This window comes from Balaenoptera ricei, chromosome 2 (assembly GCF_028023285.1).
Source record: "Balaenoptera ricei isolate mBalRic1 chromosome 2, mBalRic1.hap2, whole genome shotgun sequence".
Classification (NCBI taxonomy): domain Eukaryota; kingdom Metazoa; phylum Chordata; class Mammalia; order Artiodactyla; family Balaenopteridae; genus Balaenoptera; species Balaenoptera ricei.
In genome coordinates, this window is record NC_082640.1 from 109,141,034 (window position 1) to 109,164,696 (window position 23,663).

Sequence of the window (23,663 nt, forward strand, 5' to 3'; positions counted from 1 at the left end):
TATTTGTGGATAACATGATCTTTATATATAGAAAATTCTATACCAAACAACTATTAGAAATAGTAACAGATACAGTAAAGTCACAGGATACAAATTAACGTGCAAAGCCCGTTGTTTCTATATGCTAACAGTGAGCTAGCAGAAAGAGAAATTATGAAAATCTCATTTATAATTGCAACAAAAAGAATAAAGTACCTAGGAATAAATTTAATCAGAGAGGTGAAAGACCTGCACACTGCAAACTATAAGGCATTGTTGAAAGAAACTGAAGAAGACATAAAGAAATGGAACAATATTCCATGTTCATGGTGTGGAAGAATTAACTTCTTAAAATGTCTATATTACTTAAAGCGGTATACAGATTCAGTGCAATCCCTATCAAAATCCCAAGGACATTTTTCACAAAAACAGAACAAAAAATTCTAAAATTTGAATGGAACCACAAAAGACCCTGAATAGCCAAAGCAATACTGAGAAAAAAGAACAGAGCTGAAGGTATCACGCTCCCTGTTTTCAAACTATATTACAAAGTTGTAGTAATCAAAACAGCATGGGACTAGCAGAAAAAAACAGATATATAGATCAGTGGAACAGAATTGAGAACCCAGAAATGAAATCCACACTTATATGGACAATTAATTTATGACAAAGAAGCAAAGAACAATGTAGAAAGGATAGTCTTTTTAATAAACGGTGTTGGGAAAATTGGACAGCCACATGCAAAAAATGAAAATAGAATATTATCTCACACCATACACAAAAATCAACTCAAAATGTGTTAAAAATTTGAAGGTAAGACCTGAAAACATAAAACTCGAAGTAAACACAGGCAGTGTGCTTTTTTTCATCAGTCTGAAAAATATTTTTCTGGATATGTCTCCTCAGGCAAGGAAAACAAAAGCAAAAATAAACAAATGGGACTGCAAATTAAAAAGCTCCTGCATGGTAAAGGAAACGTTTAACAAAACAAAAGAACAACCTACTGAATGGGAGAAGATATTTGCAAATCATATATCTGATAAGCCATTAATATCCAAAAATATATAAAGAACTCCTACAGTTATCAACAACAACAACAAAACAATCAAAAAATGGACAGTGGAGCTGAATGTTTTTCCAAAGAAGACATACGGATGTCCAACAGGCACATGAAAAGATGTTTAATGTCACTAATTATTATGGAAATGCAAATCAAATCCACAGTGAGGTATCATCTCACACTTGTTAGAATAGCTGTTATCATAAAGGCAAGAAATAACAAGTGTTGGCAAGGATGTAAAGAAAAGGGAATCCTCATACACCATAGGTAAAAATGTAAATTGGTACAGTCACCATGGAAAACAGTATGGAGATTTCTCCAAAAAGTAAGAATAGATCTATCTTATGATCCAGCTATTCTATGCTGATATTTACCTAAAGAATACAAAAACAGTAATTCAAAAAGATATACATATTTGTATGTTCATAGCAGCATTATTTACAACAGCCAAGATATGGAAACAGTCTAAGTGCTTATCAGTGGATGAATGGATAAAGAAGATGTGGTATATATACTACATCTTGCTGACACCAGAGTGTAGGTTCTTGTCTCATCACAGAAAGTATTCAGAGACAAGACAGGGAGGTCAAGAAAATAAAGCGAGGATTAATTTAAGTGATAGTTCACTCTCAAGGGGAGAGCGGGCAGTTTCAGGTCAGTAGCTGCCCCAAGTTTCTTTGGCAAGCCAGTTATGTGGGCCATAGAAATGAAGGGGTGGAATATTCATTAGGGGGGAGGGATGTGGGGGTCATACTCCCTGATTTTCATCCCATCTCCATCTTCCAAGGGGAGGAGGGATTTATATCCTTATTTAATCTTGATTGGAAGTGTCATGGCATCAGTGCATGATGGAAGCTTCTTATCTGCAAGGCTAATTTTATTGTAATGAGAGCATAATGAGCAAAAGGTTACATTCAGACACTGGAGATTCCCAACTTTTCCCACCTTTCTTTGTCTGCCTCTAGGACACTATCATCCCAAAATATGTGGTTTCCTGTCAGTCTGGAGGTTCCTGCTTTTCTTTTTCTGCCCAAGGACCCCCATTGTTTACAGGTTGTATGGTTTCCTGCCATTTGGCCCGTGCCCCCCTTTCTATGCTCATATCTAGGTAACTGCCTGCTTTAACATTGCCACTTACAACAACATGGGTGGGCCTTGAGGGTATCGTGCTAAGTGAATTAAGTCAGATGTAAAAAGACAAATACCATATGATTTCACTCATATGTGAAATATATTTTTTCAATAGTAAAATAAAATAAATGAACAAATTAAACTAAACAAAAACAAACACCTAGATACAGAGAAGAGTAGTGGCTACCAGAGGGGAAAGAGTTGGGGGAGAGGGTGAAATGGGTGAAGGAGCTCAACTGTATGGTGAGGGATGGAAACTAAATTTTTGCTGGTGAGCACATGGTATTGTATACAGAAGTAGAAATATAATGTTGTACACATGAAACTTATATAATGTTTTAAACTGATGTTACCTAAAGAAGATTTTTTAGATGATTGGGAAAAAAAAAAAAAGAAAGATCTCAAATCAACAACCTAACTTTACACCTCAAGGAACTAGAAAAAGAAGAACACACTAAACCCAAAGTTAACGGAAGGAAGTAATAAAGGTTAAAGCAGAAATAAACACAGTAAAGAACAGAAGAATGATAGAAAAAAACCGCAAAACTAAGAGTTGGTTATTGGAAAAGATCAACAAAAATGACAAATCTTTAGCTAGACTAAGAAAAATAGAAGACTGAAATAACAAACATCAAAAATAATAGAAGTACATTGCAACTGGTATCACAGAAATAATAAGTATGAAACTACTATGAACAATTATATGCCAAAAAATTGGAAAACCTACAAATAATAGATAAATTTCTAGAAATATACGACCTATCAGGACTGAATCATGAAGAAATTTAAAATGTAAGCACACCTATAACTAGTAAGGATATTGGATCAGTAATCAAAAACTTCCCAACAAAGAAAAGCACAGGACTAGTGGTGTCACTGAAGAATTATACCAAACATTTAAAGAATTAACACCAATTTTTCTCAAACTCATCCAAAAAAGTGAACAGGAGGGAGTATTTCCAAGCTTATTTTATGAGGCCAGCAATACCCTGGCAAAGATACTGCAAGAAAAGAAAATCGGGCAATGATACTGTAAGAAAAGGAGACTATAAGTCAATATCCCTGATGAATGTTGATGCAAAAATCCTCAACAAACTACAAGCAAACTGAACTCAATAATACATTAAAAGAATTATATACCATGACCAATTAGATTTATTCATGGAATGCAAAGGTGGCTTAGCACATGAAAATCAGTCAATATAATATACCACATTAACAGAAGGAAGGACAAAAACCACATGATTATCTTAATTGATGCAGAAAATCATCTTAATTGATGCCTAGGAAGAGAAGGAAATTACCTCAACATAATAAAGCCCAAAGGTGAAAGCCCACAGCTATCTTCATACTCAATGATAAAAAAAAAACAGAAAGCTTTCCCTCTAAGATTAGGAAAAAGACAAGGCTGCCCTCTCTCACCGCTTCTATTCAACGTGGTACTAGAAGTCCTAACCAGAGCAGTTAGTCAAGAAAAAATAAAAGGCATTCAAATCAGAAAGGAAGAAGTAAATTTTTCTCTGTTGGCAGATAATATGATCTTATATGCAGAAAACCTTGATTCCACAAAAATATTATTAAAACTAATGAACAAATTCAGCAAAGTTGCAAGATACAAAATCAACACACAAATTCAGTTGCAGTTTTAAACACCAACAACAAACAATCTGAAAAGGAAATTAAGAAAACAGTCCTGTTTACAATAGCCTCAAAAAGAATAAAATATTGGATTGGCCAAAAAGTTCATTCAGGTTTTTCCTTAAGATGTTACAGAAAAAGCCTGAATGAATTTTTTGGCCAACCCAATACTTAGGAATAAACTTAACAAGTAGATGGAAGATTTATACACTGAGAACTACAAAGCATTGCTGAAAAAAATTAAAGATACAAATAAATGGAAAAACATCTCATGTTCATAGGTTAGAAAACTAATATTGTTAAATTACCCTCACTACCCAGAGCAATCCACAGATTCAGTGCAATTCCTATCAAAATCCCAATGGCGTTTATTTTTCAGAAATAGAAAGTACTATTCCTATGGAATCTCAAAGAACTCCAATAGCCAAAGCAATCTTGAGAATGCAAAACAATGCTGGAGGCTTTACACTTCCTGGTTTCAAAACATATTACGAAGCTACAGTAATTAAAACAGTATGGTGCTGTCATAAAGACAGACATGTAAACCAATGGAACAGAATAGAGAGCCCAGAAATAAACCCTCATATACATGGTTAAATGATCTTCAACACGAATGATAAGGCTACTCAATGAGGAAAGCATGGTATTTCAACAAATGGTGCTAGGAAAACTAGATATCCACATGGCAAAGAATGAATTTGGACCCTTACCTTATACCATATGCAAAAATGAACTCAAAATGGATTAAATGCCTAAACATAAGACCTGAAACTATAAAATTCCTAGAGCAAACATAGGGGAAAAGCTTCATCACATTGCATTTGGCAGTGATTTCTTGGATATGATACCAAAAACACAGGCAACAAAAGCAAGAATATGAAACAAATAGGACAACATCAGACTTAAAAACTTCTGCACAGCAATGGAATCAGTCAACAGAATACAAGCTACAGTATGGGGGAAAATATTTGCAAACCATACCAGTATTCAGAATATATAAAAATACCTACAACTCAACAGTGACAATAAGAATAATTCAATTTAAATATGGGCAAAGAACTTGAATAGACATCTCTCCAAAGAAGATCTACAAATGGCAAACAGATGAAAAAATGCTCCTCATCACTAGTTATCGGAGATATGCAAATAAAAACTGCAATGTGATATCAATTCACATCCATTAGGTTAGCCACTATCAAAAAAAAACAGAAAAAATACCAAATGTTGATGAAGATGCAAGGAAATTGTAACTTTTGTGCACTCTTGCTGGGCATGTAAAATGGTGCAGCAGCTATGTAAGAAAGTATTGAGTTTCCTCAAAGTATTAAAAATAGACCTACCATATGCCCAGCAATCCAACATCTGGGTATCTATCCAAAATAATTAAAATCAGGATCTTAAAAAGAAATTTGCACTCCTGCATTCATTGTAGCATTATTCACAGTAGTTGAGATGTGGGAACAACCTAAATGTTCATCAACAGATGAACAGATAACAAAAATTGGTATACACATATGATGGAGTATTATTCAGCCTTTAAAAATGAAGGAAATTCCATCATATGAATAACATGGATGAGCCTTGAGGACATTATACTACATGAAATAAGCTAGTCACAAAAAGACAAATGCTGCATGATTCCACTTATGTGAGCTATCTAAAGTACACAAACTTATAGAAACAAAAAGTAGAATGTTGGATGTCAGGGACTGGGGGTAGGGGAGGAAAGCGGAATTGTTCAGTGGGTACAGAGTTTCCGTTTTGCAAGGTGAAAAGGTTCTAGAGATATGTTACACAACAAGGTGCATATATTTAACACTACTGTACAACACATTTAAAGATGGCTAAGATGGTAAATTTTATGTTACTTGTCTTTAATCACAGTAAAAAAAGATAGCTAGAAAATTTATAAATATGTGGAAATTAAACAGATTTCTAAATAACTCATAGCACAAAGAATAAACCCCAAGTGAAATTAGTAATGTTTTGAACAAATTGCTAATGAAAAATTTGACATATCAAAATTGTGAAATAACATTAAAGCAGTGTTTCCAATGAAATGTATAGCCTCAAATATGTATATATATAATATAAAGAGAATGGCAAAAAAATCAATGATTTAAGCAATAATCATGAGTTAAAGAATAGAAATTTAACCCAAAGAAACAAATAATAAAGTTTAAAAAGAAATTAATTAAATAGAATATGAACGTAAGACAGAGAAGTGGTTCTCAGAAATGATTAAACTCAATCAATCCGTGGCAACGCTGATAGAGATAAAAAGAGTGAAGGCACAAATAATCAGTCCCAGAAATCTTAACAGGAAGACATCATTATGATTCCTTCATACAGAAACCTTTCAAGAAAACAGAAGAGGCGACTCATTTTATGAGGTTAGTATCTACATTCTGTTACATATAATTGACATTTCTTTTGAAAATGTTTTGGGAAGGATGACTGACTACACATCCTTTCAATGTTATTCTGGAGTATTGCTGAAAAGCCCACTCAAGGAGCATTTATTCTCTAGGAAATAAACTTTAATTTATTACTTATTACTTATAAACTTACTATTTACTGATTAAAGCCTAGAATCTATGAAGTTACTAATTAATATATAGATTTTTGTCCAGTAGGGATGTGAATTATTTCTGTGAAATAGAAAAAGATAACCCCAAAAGTTACAATATTACTGCCCTGTAGGTGGCATTAACCAGTTTTGATATTTAATCCTGGTTTGCATTAGACTCATGATTCTAATTTTTTTTTAAATATACTTGGAAATAATAAAATCTGATAATGAAATTAAGAGGTAGGAAAACTAAATCAATCTCACTCACGAACATAGGTTTAAAAATCCTTCACAAAATGTTATCAAATTAAACTTGTGATATATAAAATGAATAATACACCATGACCAAGTTGGGTTATTCCATGAATGCAAGGCTGATTTAACAGCTGAAAATCAGTTAATGAATTCACCATATTAAAAGAATAACAAAGACAAAAACACATGATCATCTGCAATAGTTAGAGAAAACATCATACCTAAGTGTGAAATGATGAAATCTTTTCATTTGAGTTTAAGGACAGGATAAGGGTGCCTAAAATCACCACTTCTATTCAGCCAGTGGGGAAGGTAAGAAAAATAAATAAATGTATAAGTTAGGGAAAGGGAGAAATAAAGTTATCACTGTTTGCAGATTATGACTGTATAAGTTGAAAATGTAGAGCAGATCTATAGACACATCCTTAGAATTAAGTTTTGTAAGGTTTCCGGATACAAGGTAAATTTAGAAAAATGGTTTTATTTATGTATAACAAGAAAAAGTTCAAGTGCTTCCACTTTTGTGTTGAGTGACCTTGAGCAAATTTTCTAACCTCTCTTCTTTCAGTTTCTTCTATAAAATAGGAATGATAATACTGTATCTTAGTGATTCTAGGGCACATTTTTTCCATTTTTTAACATCTTTGAAATTATGATGTAAGTCTTAACAGTGATGTCTTAGATTTGATGAAATATGATATCATATACCTCATAATGTGGTTTTGAAGGTTAGATTAGTAAATACAGTAAATTTAAAATATTTACAACAGTGGCTGGCACTTAACAAATGTTCAATAAATGTTAGCTATAATTATGATTTTCTTCCGTTATGTTTTTTAATGAGTTATTGTTTGCATAAAGAAAGCTTCTGGTTTTTTTATAGATTCTTTTTGTAGAACTAGCTTACAAAAGTTTTATTATTTCTAGTATCTTTTTAGTTGATTCCCTTGGATTTCACAAGAATATATACATATCAATTTAATTTGAATATTTTATATCTCATTTTATTCTTTTCAAGTTTCATTTTTTTCCTGTACTCTAAGAACAATGATAATTACAATAATAATAGCATGATAACAATAATAATGATAATAATGAAAGCCAGCACTAAGTAGAACTTACTGTATACCAGGTACGCTTCTAAGTATTTTAAGTATGGACACACTTGCCTTTTTTCTGTGTACTAGAGTAGTTAAATTATAGCACATTAACTCATTGGAATAGTATATATCCATTGACAGTATTTATTTTACAGGGTATACGACATTGATAATTGCATGTTATATATCTTTAAATGATAAAAGTATAATTGTGCCTATAGTATGACTGTAGATGTGTAAAATTTATGCATCTGTAAAAAAGGACAAGAAGAAACATGAAAAATAATTTGTTAGGAAGGAATTCTATATTTTTTGCTTCTAAATTTTCATTATTTGTGCTAAAATTATGTAATAATCTTTTAAAAATATGTTAATGGTTTATAATCTAAAGATACAGTTTTTACTTCCATGTTAAAGGTAGAGGGAAACTTCTCAATCTGTTACAAATACGGAATTTTTGTGAGAAAACAGAAGAATATTTTTTTCAGTATGATGCTTTAATTGTTATATTTGTCCTTTTCAATATATTAAAAGTGGGATGAGGAATCAAAGTAAGTCCTTGGAAGCATTAAAGTAATTGTGGACAGAATAGAAAAAAAAATGTCTCAAGAAGAAATAATGATTAATGCAGTACCCCCCAAAAGTAGGTCAGTCTCAAATATTAGAAATTAGCTAATATTTAATAATGGTAATATTAAACAATCATAGTTATATTTAATAATATCAATTAGAAAATGGCTAGTTTAATCATAGAAAATGTTTAAATTGTTATTTGAGTGATAGTATTTTCACAATGAATGTTAGTATGTTGGGTGCCACATTATATCAAGAAATCTATCCTTATTAAGCAAATGCTATCTAGTATGATACTTTGCAGCTACATATTTGACAGTTTCTGTTGATTGTCTTATATGTGTGTGTGAGTTTATGGGTGGTTGATCCAAGTCAACCATATAAAAAAACATTTTCTTCGCAAAAACGGCTCTTTTTTCTAATAATTTACTAAAGACAAAAGATTAAAGTCACTTCGAAAATAAGATTCTTCGCTGTTTTAAAAGTAATTTCCCTGGATTAGGTCCACAGGTAGTTCAAGTTCAGTTTGAAATAAAATAGGAACTGATATCTGCCTATTTTTTTGCACATTCTTTAACTGTGACATAATACATAAATAATTTCACACCTTTTTTGTAACCAAATAAAGTTCAGAACAGAATTATATACTCCAGTAATATCCTTCTTACTTTATTTATAATTTAGACCACGGTCCACATGTAGGAAAATATTATACAATGTATTATTTCATATACTATTTAATTGCTTCTTTTCGTCAATTCAGTTTCTATCACTTGGTCATTTATTTGCCTAAATAAGTGAATATCTAAGGAGAGACTATAAATTCTTTAGGAATCTAGCATGTTTTTAACTTCCTTTTAAGCCTCTCCTGAATTATGTTTCCTAAAAGAATGGGGGGTAGTAATTGAGTCTCCTGAGAACTTTGAAACATACAGCTTTCACTTAACTGGAGACATTTTTTCCTTATTCGGGTTAAGTATTTATGTGTATTTTGAATTTCTGCTTTAGACTTTTGACCCAACCTTAATTATAAGTGAAGGTTCAGTTCCATTGCATATAATGGGGCTTTCAGCCTGGAACAAATATTTTTCTAAAGAAAGAGAGCAATTTTTAATGAGTTTAGGATTGGCAATTTACATATCTTCTTTGAGCTTGGTGTATATGCTTACAATTCTGCCTTCCAGTTGGCTTCTCTTTATCATCAGTAGTAATCATAAACCTCTAAAAAAGAAAGCTGTCTAATAAGAAAACATAGACTTGATGTTTCAAACTTATCTTAATTGATTACTTCAGGTTTAATTACAAGTTGTTTAACCCATCTTAAACACAGCTAACTGTTATTAAACAGGAAAAGTAATGAATGCCTTATCCAGAAAAAACCTAGGTTAATCAGTTTAGTCCCATTACTATTAATTGAACGGCCTCCTATATGCAAAACTTTTTGCCTCTCCTCATTTTTTTCCTTAGTAAAATCACAGTTTTCAGATGAGAAACAAATGTTGTTAGGGATTTTTTAAAATATCACATTTCCTAATTTTAGAAATAGGTTACATGGGCATTGCTTTGGCATATTTTTACAGTTTTCCTACGAGACTAGATTGTAAACTTGTTGAGAGGGGAGATCATTTCTTGCCTATTGACTGCTCACATAACAGTACGTATAACATCGTGGAGCCTAGCATTTATTAGGCACTCAATAAATATTTATTAAGTTGAAGTGAATTAGCCAACTTTTTAAATCTGTCAAAGGATGAGTGATTGGTTTAAAGTAGCCCAAGGCCTTACCTATTCATTGCTACTATAGATAAAGTAGTTGTTGGAACATGAGGCAGTATATAATAGAAAATGAGGCAGCAATATATCTAGAAAGACATCATGTACTTTTGTGTGGTGGGCATAGAAGTAGCATTATCCCATGTCAGTTTGTGTGCATATACAAATAAAAGTTAAGGTGATTATTCACAGAAAAAAAGTGAACACATTGGAGATAACTCATTGGCAAGTACTGAATCTTAAGGTCAAAATCCTTCTATATTGCTTAATGGAGACTTTAAAGTAAATAATAATGGATACTTAAGAATTTTACTTGATAATAATTCATATGAAAACAACATTCAGTTAATTACCAAATATATTTTAAAAATTAAGACACATATACACATTGGGTATGGATTTTGCTTTGACCATTTATTGTACTATTTGTTAAGATATCTTACATTTTGTTGCATTTCATCAAATTTTGATGGGAACATTGACAAGATAATTGATGATATTAAAGAATTATTTTTTTAGGTGTGATAATTGTATAGTGGTTATATTTATAAAGAAAAAAATAGTTCTGTATGTTTACTTACTGAAATACATACAGATGAGATGTTATGATATCTGGGATTTTCCTCAGTATTATCCAGTGAGGATAAGAAGTGGGTGAAAGTATAGGTGAGTAAGATTAGCCTTGAGTAGATAAATGTTAAAGCTGGCTGGCAGGAATACTGGACTGAGTTGCCCTCTCATTTGACTGTATCTGAAGGAAGGAAATCAAATAACCCATGGAATTACTGAACCTCCATTTAAAATTATTGAAAAAAACAGACCAGATGAGCATGAATAATTTGACTTTTCTAAAGTTTATTGGTTAGTTTTACAGAAAAACATTCAACATTTTTTCTCAGGTTCATATTATGAAAACCCATATAATAAGAACACTATGTTTTAATATGAAAACTCAGTTTTAAAAACCGCTTGGAAACAACTTTTAAAAACTGGGAGAAAATGTACTTTATTTTCTATTGTGAAATACAAATTTACTTCAAGATATATTTTATGTATGTCTCCCTATTTTAAACCGAACTAGAAATTCAATGCATAGTTTGTTGGGATTAGTTGATGAAAGTTGTTCTTTAACGTAACCTTAGTTCTCATCTTTAAAAAAAAATGATGTTTCTTTTCGAGCTGCAATTATAGAATCTCAAAAAAGTATTCTTCTCTATTCTACTTTTAAATTCAAAATTAGGAAACTTGAAGAAGCCTATTTGATGCCCATTAGATACCTATAGTAATTTAGATCTATTGTGCCAATATGCAATAACAAATTTATCCCAGATTGACGTAAATTTAGTTTCCTAAAGGTATGCTCAGTGCTTTAAGTTTATTTGTATTACTGTGTCCTACTTTAGACTATGGTATTAGTTTATATGCTTATTTATTTAATTGAACTTATATAGTAATTGTGCTAACATATGACTTTCTAATGCTGGCCTGCCACTGCATGATCAACCTTTTTTCCTACTGGAATTTAAAATTTTTTTAATGTTTTTAATTGATGCTTTTTTACTTTGTCCCTTTTGCCTTTAATAGCTTCATGATGTTTTTCCCTTTTCTTTGAGCAATTCGCAACCTAACTCTATGCTATTGTATTATAATGCTTTTGCTCCTTTGCATGATTGTAATACACCAGTCATTTGTGTGATTGTAATCTATTATTCCACATTGGTCATTGACCACATTGTGTCACCAATATCTACTGTTTGCCATTTTCAGATATTGTGTTTTCCTACTAATGGATAAACTTCTTGCTTTTCCTTTTAGTTTTTTCTTGAGTAAATGTAAGTTGCATTTATCTATCCAATTTCATCTTTTTTTTAGCTTCCTGATTCATCATTTCTTATTCTGCTCGCTAATCTTTATTCTGAGCATTTGACATCCTCAGACAGGCTGTTTATGGGTAACTGCTCATGTGAGGTGAACTGTAATGAGGATAACATCCTTGCTCTCAAAGAGGAAGAAGACCAAAATGAAACTCCGCCTCTCATCTGGAAATCATTGACTCCCCTTCTACCAAATAGTGAGTTTATGTTTTACTCAGAGTCTTTTTCTCCTTTATTGCTTTGTAGTATAATTGTATATGAGTGCACACATAATTACACTTACTGTTAATGACTTTTTACCTCCTAACTTTTGTAGATTATTAGCAATACATAATAATAATAATCTGTAATGTTACAGAGCAGTTATTATGAGATGGACACTTTTCTGAGGGCTTCATATGTATTATATCATTTAATCCTAAAGTACTAATTACTAAATATATAACTAAGTATTATCATTGTCCCCATTTTGTACAGCTGGTAAGTTGCAGAGAGACAATTCAAACATAGGCATCTGACCCCAAGGCCTGAGCAATTTTAACCACTATGATATATGGCCTTTAAAAAAAAAAAAGTACAATTAAGACAATGTGTTTGTTCATGATGCTGAAGCAGCTAGTTGGAAAATGTGGAGTTAATCCAAACCAGATTGTTCTTTACTGAGATAAAAAAGGATAAAACTGATCAAATTACATTATTTTCCATTTAAATAATTTTGTAGTATAGAAACAATGTGAAAATTATTTGTCATATACCTATTTAGGTGATACTTTTTCTTTTAGCATCAGTGGCTTCTTTTTCTTTAAACTTCAAATTTATCCTTTTGCCTAATTTAAACATGAATTTCTTCTGAAAGCACACACACACTCACACACCAAAAAAAAAAAAAAGGAAATTGTATTGATTATACGAACACATAAATCATTTTTATAAATTAGATTGTTTTCAGATTTTTAAAATTAGGAATAATAATGTATTTTAGAAAGTAAAAACTTTAGATTTATGAAGAGTCTTACTAATCTCCATCTTGTGAGCTGATTCAAAGTAATGCAGTGATAACTTTTGTAGGTGACCTGGCATCTGAGGCACAGGTTTTTGGTGCCCTTGTCACATGCTGTCGAGCACTGCCAAATAGTTCTGGGTACACTGACAATGTTCTCCCAAAACTTGGGATGTGCATTTCTCCATTCTTCTGCCTCAGGGCTTCCTCTGAAGCCAAGGGAGCTTACCCAGCCCTTGTGCAAGGAAGCCTGGAAGAGTGAGGGAAATATTGGCACTTGCAGCAGCGTTCAACTAATGGGGGACAGGATATTGTGAATAAATACACGAGCCTGATATCCTTCAGATGAGCAATCTGAGCCACCTTCTACAGAGCTCCTCAGAGAATTCCCAGTAGAATTGATCCTTGGTTGCTCAGATCATTAACCCACTCAATAGCACTGTTGGCTTTTCCTCTCCTGTCTTGCTCTCCATGCCTTCTCAGTCAGCTTTTTGTGACTTACCTCCCAAATAAGTTACCTACATCCAACTTCTTATTTTAGACCCTCTTTTGGGACAGTCTAAACTAAGACAGGGATTTAGAATTGAATGTACAGATAACTTATAAAACCCAGTGTTCTTTTTAATCCTGCATTTTAACTTCAATTTTTTAATGGTACTCTTTAAAAATCTTTTTAACCCTATGCACAAGTTACATAGTAGCATAATTTATCTGTTTCAGGGATGATATATTTATGTATACCTGAAATGTATTAATACATTTCAGAGCTTCAACTCTATATTTAAAAGTTAAAAACTTTTGAAATCATTTGAAAAACATTTGTTACTATATGTTTACCTCCTCTAACTGTGCATAATTCACTTGTTAAAACCCAGTGATAAGGGAAGGAATGTGTTTCTTTAACTTGACATTTTATTCTGCAGGATGTTATTTTCCTCCCAGGAGTTCTGTTTTATGGAACTGTATTAGGAAAGTGTTGATTTGACATCTGTCATTATAGGTTTCATTTACTGTTTTTTTTCTTTCTTTCTTATTCTTTCTTTTTTTTCTTTTTCAGGTCAAAAATCACTGAGTTCAGGAAAATCTCCAAGTTGTTACCAGTGGATTCGTGGCATCATAGCCGCCTTTCTCTCATTCAGTGAAGAAAGTGTTATAATTGCAGCAGCTCAAGCCTTTTCTTCTCTACAAGGTGCTAATTTAGTTAGTACTTAGTGAGTAAGGAAACTGCTTTTAAAATTCAGAAAAACAGTTAACAGGTTTATTTATTTATTTTAATTCTAAGTCTTCCCCAAACCAGAATCTATGAATATCTGGTATTAAGTGATCTTTAGTGATGAAAATCAACTGTCTAGTGATAATGTATTTATTTGGAAATTCATAAACATCAAGGTGATAGGGAAAAAAAGTAAAACCTGTGTGTTTGAATTATCACTGAAATGTATTCTAAAGCTTTATGCAAATAACCATGGCTTCTTTCTGTAGTCATGTATCTTAGATTAACGTGTGCATGTATGCCGGGTGTGTTGTCTGCTTCCTAAAGTGCTTTTGTTAACATCATAATTTTAAATTAAGTTTTTCAGAAGGCTGTTCCTACTGTACATTTTGGCATCTAAGATTAGGTCAGTGGCCATAAATCTCATTTACGTACTTAATGCAAAGGAGGTACTACTGTCTTGGGAATCATGTGAGCCAGATTCCTTACTTTGCCCCTCTTGTAAGATATTGACATATAAAACAAAATGCTCCCATTTTGTTTTGCATCTTTCTTTATTTAAAACTTTAAATAAACAATGTTTATGCAAGATTCTTTTTCATTCATAAAAATGGAAATCACTCTTAGTGACTGCATGAGAAGGCTTGTTCACGAATTCGCATGATAGATCACCCCATAAAATCTTTACATTTGGCTTGTGCCGCTGAATTCATGACTGAATACAGAATGATAAAGAAGCGTTAGCATTTTGTGGAAAGAAAAGAAATCATGCCTTCTAGATGGCCCTTAAGCTAGCTTTTAACTGCCTGGAAATCAGATAGAAATGTATAATCAAACTTGCCTTAAAGGCACAGTGTTTAGTGCAAATCTTTAGGTCATAATCTGTAAATTAATACAAAGAGATTCTTTAAAATTTATTTGGTTTTCATTATATTTGCATGGAAATCTGCCAGTCCAAACATATATTTATCTTTTTTTTTTTTAACCTTTCTATCTATCAGAAGTTAAAATAGAAATGATGGATTGTGTCACTGGCCAGTCCAGCAGCCTATTTCTTTCAACACATTGCTATGTATTTACTGTTTTAGCTATAGTGTTTTCAATTTCTGGCAAAATAGTCAGTTTTTGATCCTGGGTAGAAAATGTCAGTGCTCACATTTCCTGTGGGGTTTTGGCCTTTTTGTGAAAAGGTAGGGGGAGAGCTAAATGAATTATGATGCTGTCATCTGAAGAAACCACAGTGTAATTCTTTGCCAAATTTTAGCAAGAACAGAGCTAATCATCTGCTAGCACAAGCCTTTCCTTGAACCCTACCAGCAGTTCACTCAGGCTTCTGCCTGTTCTCTTTCATGCTGTGAGATTGTAGCCTACAGAAGTCCTTTTAACCTTCCCTTTGCAAGGTTAATTGATTTAATAACCCCCAAAGAAGACAAATTTTGCCAGAGGAGTTTAGAAATCTAAATTTAGGAATTTAAAATTTCACAACTGAGCTTAAGTAATATTAAAATTAAGACTGAGTTGCTTCTTAACATAAATAGTTTATGGAGGATGCATGTGTCTTGTATTAATTTTTTTGAAAGCTGACACTCTTCTCATCCTTCACAAATCTATTTCCCTAGATTTTAAAGAATGGCAAATATTACCAGATAACATTTGTGTGTTATAGTCTTTGAAATCAACACATTCTGAATGTGAATATAGCTAATGTATATTGTAATCATCTGATAGTATAGTTTGCCATGCTTAAGTGCTCCTCAAAACCATTAATTTATACATTCTAATATCTTTTACTGACTCCTAAGGAAGTATCCTTGCTTGGACTAATGGAATTTTGTTCCTACCCATTTGGAACAATTCATAGGAAAAAAATCTCAATATTAAAGATTGTTTGTTATCTATGAGGATTCTTCAATTTCATTTTTTAGCAATCATTTTGTAACACTAGTTTCAGATGATTTTTTTAATTGTTCATTTACAATGTTGTGTTAATTACTGCTGTACAGCAAAAGTAATTCAGTTATACATACATACATGTTCTTTTTTTTAATACATTCTTTTCCATTATGGCTTATCATAGGATATTGTATATAGTTCTCTCTGCTATACAGTAGAACCTAGTTGTTTATCCATTCTATATATAAATGCTTACATCTGCTAACCCCAGCCTTCTACTCCATCCCTCCCCCAACGCCCTACCCCTTGGCAACCACCAGCCAGTTCTCTGTGTCCATGATTCTGTTTCATAGATAGATACGTTCATTTGTGTCTTATTTTAGATTCCACATATAAGTGATATCATATGGTATTTGTCTTTCTCTTTCTGTCTTAACTTCACTTAGTTTGATAATCTCTAGTTGCATCCACGTTGCTGCAGATGGCATTATTTTGTTCCTTTTTATGGCTGAGTAGTATTCCATTGTATATATGTAATACCACATCTTCTTTGTCCATTCAGCTGTCAATGGACATTTAGGTTGTTTCCACGTCTTGGCTATTGTGAATAGTGTTGCTATGAACATAGGGGTGCATGTATCTTTTTGAATTATAGTTTTGTCTGGATATATGCCCAGGAGTGGGATTGTTGAATCATAGGGTAATTCTATTTTTAGTTTTCTGAGGAACCTCCATACTGTTTTTCACAGTGGCTGGACCAACCTACATTCCCACCAACAGTGTAGGAGGGTTCCCTTTTCTCCACAGCCTCTCCAGCATTTGTTATTTGTAGACTTTTTAATGATGGCCATTCTGACCCATGTGAGGTGGTACCTCATTGTAGTTTTGATTTGCATTTCTCTAATAATTAGTGATGTTGAACATCTTTTTATGTGCCTATTGGCCATCTGTATGTCTTCTTTGGAGAAATGTTTATTTAGGTCTTCTGCCCATTTTTTGATTGGATTTTTTGTTGTTTTTGTTGTTGAGTTGTATGAGCTGTTTCTATATTTTGGAAATTAAGCCCTTATTGCTCACATCGTTTGCAAATATTTTCTCCCATTCTGTAGGTTGTCTTTTTGTTTTGTTTATGGTTCCTTTGCTGTGCAAAAGCTTGTAAGTTTGATTAGGTCCCATTTGTTTATTTTTGTTTTTATTTCTATTGCCTTGGGAGACTGACCTAAGAAAACATTGGTATGATTTATGTCAGAGAATGTTTTGCCTATGAGCTCTTTTAGGAGTTTTATGGTGTCATGTCTTATGTTTAAGTCTTTGAGCTATTTTGAGTTTATTTTTGTGTATGGTGTGAGGGCATGTTCTAACTTCATTGATTTACATGTGGCTGTTCAACTTTCCCAACACCACTTGCTGAAGAGACTTGTCTTTTTCCCATTGTATATTCTTGCCTCTTTCGTTGAAGATTAACTGACCATAAGTGTGTGGGTTTATTTCTGGGCTCTCTATCCTGTTCCATTGATCCATATGTCTTGTTTTTATGCCAGTACCACACTGTTTTGATTACTTAGCTTTGTAGTATTGTCTGAAGTCTGGGAGGGTTATGCCTCCTGCTTTGTTCTTTTTCTTCAGGATTGCTTTGGCAATTCTGGGTCTTCTGTGGTTCCATATGAATTTTAGTATAATTTGTTCTAGTTATGTGAAAAATGTCATGGGTAATTTGATAGGGATCGCATTAAATCTGTAGATTGCTTTGGGTAGTATGTCCAGCGAATGATTTTTTATTTGATTTATCCTTCTTGATAAATAATTTTAAGTCTTTGTTTCCTCTTATCACCTTTTTATTTTATCACCTTTTCTTCTTTTGTCCAGCCCAACTCTAGGATTCCTTCTTTCCATAACATGTATTCAGCAAGCACTTTTTAGTGCCTATTCTGTGCCAAGTACCATGCTACGTTCTGGGTTTACTACAGAGAATGAAATAGGTTTATATTCTGCACTCACAGAATTTAGAGTCTAGTGGAAATAATACCCATAATTATGCAAAAAAGATAGGTGAGAGATAGAGAGGAATATATTTAACCTAGATTTTTTTTTTTTCCAGCTGAATGCTTTTCCTCTAAAATCAGGAACAAGACGAGGATGCCTACTCTTACCATTTATATTAAAAAATTAAAAATAAAATTACCATATGATCCAGCAATATTCACTCCTAGGTATATATCTGAAGGAAACAAAAACACAAATTTGAAAACATTGAACCACAATGTTCATAGCATTATTTACAATGGCCAAGACAAGATATGGGAGCAACCTAAGTGTTCATGAACAGATGAATGCATAGAGAGAATGTGAGATATATATATGTAATATATATACACAATGGAATATTACTCAGCCATAAAAAAGAATGCAATTTTGCCATTTACAACAACGGGGATGGACCTGGAAGGTATTATGTTTAGTGAAATAAGTCAAACACAGAAAGGCAAAATTCTGTGTTTTTACTTATATGTGGAATCCAAAAAACAAAACAAAAGAATGAATATAACAAAACAGAAACAGGCTCACAGTACAGAGAACAAACTGGTCATTACCAGTGGGAAGAAGGATTGGACTGGAACAAGATAGAGGAAGGGGGTTAAGACACAGAAACTACTAGATGTAAAATAAATAAGATACAAGGATGTAATGTACAACACAGGGAATATAGCCAATATTTTATGACAACTTTATATGGTATATAATCTATAAAAATATTGAATCACTATGTTGTATACCTGAAACTAACATAATATTATAACTCAACTATACTTCAATTAAAAAATTAAAAATATTGACACTCCCTCTTGCAAGAGCACCAGAATCACAACTGGCTGCTGGACAGTCATTGACAGGAAGACCCTGGACTTCACCAAGGAGGATACCCCACGTCCAAGGACAGAGGAGAAGCCACAGTGAGACGGTAGGAGGGGCACAATCAGAGTAAAATCAAATCCCATAACTGCTGGGTGGGTGACTCACAGACTGGCGAACACTTATACCACAGAAGTCCACCCACTGGAGTGAAGGTTCTGAGCCCCACGTCAGGCTTCGCAACCTGGGGGTCTGGCAACGGGAGGAGGAATTCCTAGAGAATCAGAATTTGAAGCCTAGTGGGAATTGATTGCAGGACTTTGACAGGACTGGGGGAAACAGAGACCCCACTCTTGGAGGGCACACACAAAGTAATGTGTGCATCGGGACCCAGGGGAAGGAGCAGTGACCCTGGGGGAGACTGAACCCGACCTACCTGCTGGTGTTGGGGGGTCTCCTGCAGAGGCGGGTGGTGGCTCTGTTTCACCGTGGGGATAAGGACACTGGCAGCAGAGGTTCTGGGAAGTTCTCCTTGGCGTGAACCCTCCCACAGTCTGCCATTAACCCCACCAAAGAGCACGGGTAAGCTCCAGTGTTGGGTTGCCTCAGGCAAAACAACCAACAGGGAGGGAACCCAGCCCCACCCATCAACAGTCAAGTGGATTAAGGTTTTACTGAGCTCTGACCGCCACAGCAACAGGGAGGGAACCCAGCCCCACCCATCAACAGTCAAGTGGATTAAGGTTTTACTGAGCTCTGACCCCCACAGCAACAGTCAGCTCTACCCACCACCAGAGCCTCCCATCAAGCCTCTTAGATAGCCTCAACCAACAGAGGGCAGACAGCAGAAGTAAGAAAAACTACAATCCTGCAGCCTGTGGACCAAAAACCACAGTTACAGAAAGATAGACAAGATGAAAAGGCAGAGGGCTATGTACCAGATGAAGGAACAAGAAAAAACCCCAGAAAAACAACTAAATGAAGTGGAGATAGGCAACCTTGCAGAAAAAGAATTCAGAATAATGATAGTGAAGATGATCCAGGACCTCGGAATAAGAATGGAGGCAAAGATTGAGAAGATGCAAGAAATGATTAACAAAGACCTAGAAGAATTAAAGAACAAACAAACAGAGATGACCAATACAATAACTGAAATGAAAACTACACTAGAAGGAATCAATAGCAGAATAACTGAGGCAGAAGAACGGATAAGTGACCTGGAAGACAGAATGGTGGAATTCACTGCTGCGGAACAGACTAAAGAAAAAAGAATGAAAAGAAATGAAGACAGCCTAAGAGACCTCTGGGACAACATTAAACGCAACAACATTCGCATTATAGGGGTCCCAGAAGGAGAAGAGAGAGAGAAAGGACCAGAGAAAATATTTGAAGAGATTATAGTCGAAAACTTCCCTAACATGGGAAAGGAAATAGCCACCCAAGTCCAGGAAGCGCAGAGAGTCCCATACAGAATAAACCCAAGGAGAAACACGCCGAGACACATAGTAATCAAAGTGGCAAAACTTAAAGACAAAGAAAAATTATTGAAAGCAACAAGGGAAAAACGACAAATAACATACAAGGGAACTCCCATAAGGTTAACAGCTGATTTCTCAGCAGAAACTCTACAAGCCAGAAGGGAGTGGCATGATATACTTAAAGTGATGAAAGGGAAGAACCTACAACAAAGATTACTCCACCCGGCAAGGATCTCATTTAGATTTGATGGAGAAATCAAAAGCTTTACAGACAAGCAAAAGCTAAGAGAATTCAGCACCACCAAACCAGCTCTACAACAAATGCTAAAGGAACTTCTCTAAGTGGGAATCACAAGAGAAGAAAAGGACCTACAAAAACAAACCCAAAACAATTAAGAAAATGGTCATAGGAACATACATATCGATAATTACCTTAAACGTGAATGGATTAAATGCCCCAACCAAAAGACATAGACTGGCTGAATGGATACAAAAACAAGACCCATATATATGCTGTCTACAAGAGACCCACTTTAGACCTAGGGACACATACAGACTGAAAGTGAGGGGATGGAAAAAGATATTCCATGCAAATGGAAATCAAAAGAAAGCTGGAGTAGCTATACTCATATCAGATAAAATAGAGGTTAAAATAAAGAATGTTACAAGAGACAAGGAAGGACACTACCTAATGATAAAGGGATCACTCCAAGAAGAAGATATAACAATTATAAATATATATGCACCCAACATAGGAGCACCTCAATACATAAGGCAACTGCTAACAGCTATAAAAGAGGAAATCGACAGTAACACAATAATAGTGGGGGACTTTAACACCTCACTTACACCAATGGACAGATCATCCAAAATGAAAATAAATAAGGAAACAGAAGCTTTAAATGACACAATAGACCAGATAGATTTAATTGATATATATAGGGCATTCCATCCAAAAACAGCAGATTACACGTTCTTCTCAAGTGCGCACGGAACATTCTCCAGGATAGATCGCATCTTGGGTCACAAATCAAGCCTCAGTAAATTTAAGAAAATTGAAATTATATCTTTTCTGACCACAACGCTATGAGATTAGAAATGAATTACAGGGAAAAAAACGTAAAAAAGACAAACACATGGAGGCTAAACAATACGTTACTAAATAACCAAGAGATCACTGAAGAAATCAAAGAGGAAATCAAAAAATACCTAGAGACAAATGACAATGAAAACACGACGACCCAAAACCTATGGGATGCAGCAAAAGCAGTTCTAAGAGGGAAGTTTATAGCTATACAAGCCTACCTAAAGAAACAAGAAAAATCTCAAGTAAACAATCTAACCTTACACCTAAAGAAACTAGAGAAAGAAGAACAAACAAAACCCAAAGTTAGCAGAAGGAAAGAAATCATAAAGATCAGAGCAGAAATAAATGAAATAGAAACAAAGAAAATAATAGCAAAGATCAATAAAACTAAAAGTTGGTTCTTTGAGAAGATAAACAAAATTGATAAGCCATTAGCCAGACTCATCAAGAAAAAGAGGGAGAGGACTCAAATCAATAAAATCAGAAATGAAAAAGGAGAAGTTAAAACAGACACCGCAGAACTACAAAGCATCCTAAGAGACTACTACAAGCAACTTTATGCCAATAAAATGGACAACCTGGAAGAAATGGACAAATTCTTAGAAAGGTATAACCTTCCAAGACTGAACCAGGAAGAAACAGAAAATATGAACAGACCAATCACAAGTAATGAAATTGAAACTGTGATTAAAAATCTTCCAACAAACAAAAGTCCAGGACCAGATGGCTTCACGGGTGAATTCTATCAAACGTTTAGAGAAGAGCTAACACCCATCCTTCTCAAACTCTTCCAAAAAATTGCAGAGGAAGGAACACTCCCAAACTCATTCTATGAGGCCACCATCACCCTGATACCAAAACCAGACAAAGACACTACAAAAAAAGAAAATTACAGACCAATATCACTGATGAATATAGATGCAAAAATCCTCAACAAAATACTAGCAAACAGAATCCAACAACACATTAAAAGGATCATACACCACGATCAAGTGGGATTTATCCCAGGGCTGCAAGGATTCTTCAATATACGCAAATCAATCAGTGTGATACACCATATTAACAAATTGAAGAATAAAAACCATATGATCATCTCAATAGATGCAGAAAAAGCTTTTGACAAAATTCAACACCCATTTCTGATAAAAACTCTCCAGAAAGTGGGCATAGAGGGAACCTACCTCAACATAATAAAGGCCATATATGACAAACCCACAGCAAACTTCATTCTCAATGGTGAAAAACTGAAAGCATTTCCTCTAAGATCAGGAACGAGACAAGGATGTCCACTCTCACCACTATTATTCAACATAGTTCTGGAAGTCCTAGCCACGGCAATCAGAGAAGAAAAAGAAATAAAAGGAATCCAAATTGGAAAAGAAGAAGTAAAACTGTCACTTTTTGCGGATGACATGATACTATACATAGAGAATCCTAAAACTGCCACCAGAAAACTGCTAGAGCTAATTGATGAATATGGTAAAGTTGCAGGATACAAAATTAATGCACAGAAATCTCTTGCATTGCTATACACTAATGATGAAAAATCTGAAAGAGAAATTATGGAAACACTCCCATTTACCATTGCAACAAAAAGAATAAAATACCTAGGAATAAACCTACCTAGGGAGACAAAAGACCTGTATGCAGAAAACTATAAGACACTGATGAAAGAAATTAAAGATGATACCAACAGATGGAGAGATATACCATGTTCTTGGATTGGAAGAATCAACATTGTGAAAATGAGTATACTACCCAAAGCAATCTACAGATTCAATGCAATCCCTATCAAATTACCAATGGCATTTTTTACAGAGCTAGAACAAATCATCTTAAAATTTGTATGGAGACACAAAAGACCCCGAATAGCCAAAGCAGTCTTGAGGCAAAAAAATGGAGCTGGAGGAATCAGACTCCCTGACTTCAGACTATACTACAAAGCTACAGTAATCAAGACAATATGGTACTGGCACAAAAACAGAAACATAGATCAATGGAACAAGATAGAAAGCCCAGAGATTAACCCACGCACCTATGGTCAACTAATCTATGACAAAGGAGGCAAAGATATACAATGGAGAAAAGACAGTCTCTTCAATAAGTGGTGCTAGGAAAACTGGACAGCTACATGTAAAAGAATGAAATTAGAATACTCCCTAACACCACACACAAAAATAAACTCAA

General features: G+C 33.9%; 1 protein-coding gene across 2 annotated transcripts in view; it reads left to right on the forward strand.

Moving 5' to 3' along the window:
• Nucleotides 1-23,663, forward strand: part of LOC132359516 (uncharacterized) — a 174,696-nt gene that overhangs the window by 12,676 nt on the left and 138,357 nt on the right. For both annotated transcript variants that reach the window (XR_009500861.1, XM_059913680.1), the window contains exons 2-3: nucleotides 11,954-12,152; nucleotides 14,013-14,144. Coding sequence is in view for 1 of the 2 variants with exons in the window: in XM_059913680.1 (XP_059769663.1) it covers nucleotides 11,954-12,152; nucleotides 14,013-14,144 (331 nt within the window). In the remaining variant the exon portion in view is untranslated. The remainder of the gene's footprint in view (nucleotides 1-11,953; nucleotides 12,153-14,012; nucleotides 14,145-23,663) is intronic.